General features: G+C 39.0%; 1 protein-coding gene across 1 annotated transcript; it reads left to right on the forward strand.

Annotated features, from left to right (window-relative positions):
- The first annotated feature begins 350 nt into the window (after positions 1-350).
- On the forward strand, positions 351-2,954 carry gemin7 (gem (nuclear organelle) associated protein 7). The gene is made up of 2 exons (XM_020087904.2): positions 351-473; positions 1,374-2,954. Exon 2 carries the CDS (start codon positions 1,395-1,397, stop codon positions 1,785-1,787), a length of 393 nt encoding a protein of 130 aa, XP_019943463.1. The 5' UTR covers positions 351-473; positions 1,374-1,394; the 3' UTR covers positions 1,788-2,954.
- The last annotated feature ends 601 nt before the right edge of the window (positions 2,955-3,555 follow it).

A 3,555-nucleotide genomic window follows, 5' to 3' on the forward strand; every position in this document is an offset into this window, starting at 1 on the left:
AAGTTGCTTCGTTTGAAACAGGCGCGGGTTTGTTTGCATATTAAGCACAGAGGGTTCACGCTATGAAGAATAAATAAGAATTCGTCTGTCCACTCTCCTGCGCTCATCTTGTAAGCTTCGTACCTTTCGTTTTTTACTGGGTACATCCGACGTTTGCCTGCTCGTCCCCTCTCCGGCGTCTTCATGCTGATTTTCGTTTGGTGCTTGTGCTGGTTTTTGCCCTTTTTTAATTAAAAAACGATCCATTGTGCCCGCATCTCAAGCTGGCTGGCCAGTGCGAGCCGCCAATTAAAGCTTGACGAGCCGCGCAATGAGCATCTCTGATCTACATGATCAAAATCGACCCAGTCTTTTCTCCGGTAGGTGGCGATAAAGTTCATATACGCTGAATACTCCTCCGCCGGATCGAAGAAGAAGACGTGGCGAAGGAAGTCAGGCTACATGCTAATGCTGCTAACAGGAGGACAGAAGAGGTGAGAGATCGCATCGCAGTAAAACAGTGAATTGTTAACAAGGAGAGAAGAATTGGTGGTAATGTCGTCGCACCGTGTTGGGTCGTATCAAGTTTTATCAGTGACACGAACACTTTCGATCTGACGCTGTTCAAAAGTGATTCTATCTGTAATGCTCGTGCATATCTTCGTGGAACTAACTTATTTATTTTATACTTTTACTATCCCAGTATCTAATGATTGTTTCATATCTAAACTCTGCCACCTACAGTTTTCTCCAGTTACTAAAACACATCTTCACGACACTCAATAGTACATTTTTATTTTATTTTTTATTTTATTATTATTATATATTTATATGACCTACTATATAAATCATAAATGAATCGAACCAACAGCTCTTGCTCTTTACTGTAACACCTAATCCATCACTGCAGAGTGAACTCTGATTGTTGTTGTTCACCTGCTCCTGTTTTGTAATTTGTGGACATTCAAATTTAAGTTCAGAAATCTAGAAATGATAAGAAAGGATCAATGGAATATCAAAATTGTTTTGTCGTTCAATTGTCTGTCTATGGACAATTTAAGTTTGAATTTATCTTGTCTTATCTAAATAATAATAACTATGGCAACGTTTATAGCAATATCACACAATTTCATTATACTTAGATATAATTCCTATGCGTTGTGTAAGCACTCTGAGGGGACTAAACACATAATTGATCCACCTCAGATATGTAAAGTGTTTGTAATTATTATAAAGAAGAGTTTAGCCACAATCTTTGCTCAGGATCAAAAATCAGTCTTGTACCTGCTGTACATCAGTGTGTACACTTAGTCGACTCGGAATCTTTTCAACAGAAGGTATGTTTTCTTTCAGTGGGGTTTATAGCCTGGTTGAATTTTCTTTTCATTTAAAAGGTTCTGGTAAAAAGAGTCAACATGGAGACAGCGATGCCCGTGCCTGTTCTCCGTCTGCCCAAAGGACCAGACCCCAACAGCCGTGGATTTTACCCCAATTCCCCTCGTTTCATTGCTCTGTGTCGCACCTCGATCCCCACCTCAGCTGCTTCAGAGACAGACCCCGAGCAGCTGCAGAGAGAGCAGCACGCACGGTCTGTGCTGCGGGAGAGCTTCCTCCGGTGTCTGCTCTCCATGACCAACAAGAAGGTTCAGTTTCACATGTATGAGAAGGTGAAGGTGGAGGCCAAGTTTAGAGCATCGGACATCGACGTGCTGAACTTCCAGGTGTCGGACTTGCACACTCCCATCGGGGTGCAGAAAGAGGCTCTGATCAGGTGTCAGGATGTGATTTCATTTAGTTTTGATGCATGAACACTTGAGGATTTTTGTCAGTTTAAGTAGAACAGGTCTTGTATGAAAATGTCCTTGGAAATCTCTTTTGTTGTTGCATATAGGATCTATTTTCACAGTGAGATACTTCATATGTTTGTTCTTGCAGCACAGTGTTGTTGAATATTCGCATCTGTATTGTTCATTAAATCCTACTTAAATGTGACTGTGCAAAGATGTCACTAACAAGCAGTCCCCCTTTGCCATCACAAGAGGGAGTCCTATCCCTGTGTTTCAAGGTTGATGTCAACACCTGACCTGAGCTGAAGCTTGCTCTTGCGTTAGATGATGTCATTGACAGTTAAATGTTGGATGATTTAAATAGTGTTCAAATGGTTTAGCAGCTCGAGTCATCCAATATATTTGTAGAACAATCTACTATTAAGCCAGAAAGATGGTGATCTCACCGGTCATGCTGCCTTGAGGAACAAGAAATGAATCAAAGCACAAACATGATCAAACAATATCTACTGTTGCATCACAATGAGTCAGTGAGTGCCTCCTTCTACCGCTACACTCTCAGGCCTCTGTAGATCATCACCTCTGTCTTCAACGTGAGATGATCTATTACTGTGACATTCAACCGTTTAACTGAGACAAATGAAATGTTGCACTTGAGATGTTTTTCTAGTGTTTTTTTCAAAATGTATATAAAGGTACAGTGTGTACGATTTAGTTGAAAATGATCTCTTAGCAAAAACTGACTATAAAATAATCCTAGTGATGTTTTCACTAGTGTGTTTCATCTAAATTGTACCAATTGTTGAACTTTACCCTAGAATGGGCCCTTTATATTTAAATACTTTATATTTACATCAGGAGGGGGTCCTCTCTACGGAGGCCACCATGTTTTTTTACAGCAGTCTGAACTAGACAAACTAAACACCTTTTGAGTTTTTACAACAACTGAAGGCTGCCACAGGTTCTCCTTCATTGGAAGGGGAGGGTGAGGTGAAGGGTATTCAGCTGCAACATGCAAATTCACCACTAGATATCACTAAATTGTACACACTGAACCTTTAAGTACTTTTGTATACTAGTATACTAGAGTTGTTCTTTACCTTAAAGATGAATGATTGATTTAAGACTGCTCCATTTTGACTGATGTTTAATCATCATATCCATAAAAACTAATATGTTGTTTTCAAATATGCCTAAAAGACTGTATTTTATTAGTAGTAGTAGTCAACAGTAAATGACCTCTGTAGTGTCTGTATGACATCACAGGTTCACATTAGACCTGCAGTTGGTTACTTGACCACAATAATCAATTTGTAAATGGACATAAAATTAATCATTTGGCATTTTTGCTTAGTTAATAAGTAATGAAAACATCCATCTAAGTACCTTGGTCCAAAAAAGGGACACAGTGTTTTAGTTGAAATCTCACACTGGGCATTACACCCAAACTGAAAATATCCCGTCATCTTGCTGGATCTTTTTTTAACAACATTTTGTTAGCATGGTTTACCAAAGCACAAACAAAAACAATTAACAGAAACACCAAAATCACACGAAATGACACCAGATTAGACCAATGCATATGTTATCACAACCCTATCAATAGGTCGAAGAAATGAATAAGGTAAGAAAGGAAAAGAACACATAGATAAATAAATTGCTTCAAGTAATATCCATAGGTTATTCAGGAGAGAAATAAGGAAAGAAAAAAGTAGTCTTTTGATTGATTTTCCAACAGAGAATGTTCACACTTCAAGCATTGAGGTCCAGGGACCCATGTGACCCCTCA

This window comes from Paralichthys olivaceus, chromosome 11, assembly GCF_024713975.1.
Source record: "Paralichthys olivaceus isolate ysfri-2021 chromosome 11, ASM2471397v2, whole genome shotgun sequence".
Lineage (NCBI taxonomy): Eukaryota > Metazoa > Chordata > Actinopteri > Pleuronectiformes > Paralichthyidae > Paralichthys > Paralichthys olivaceus.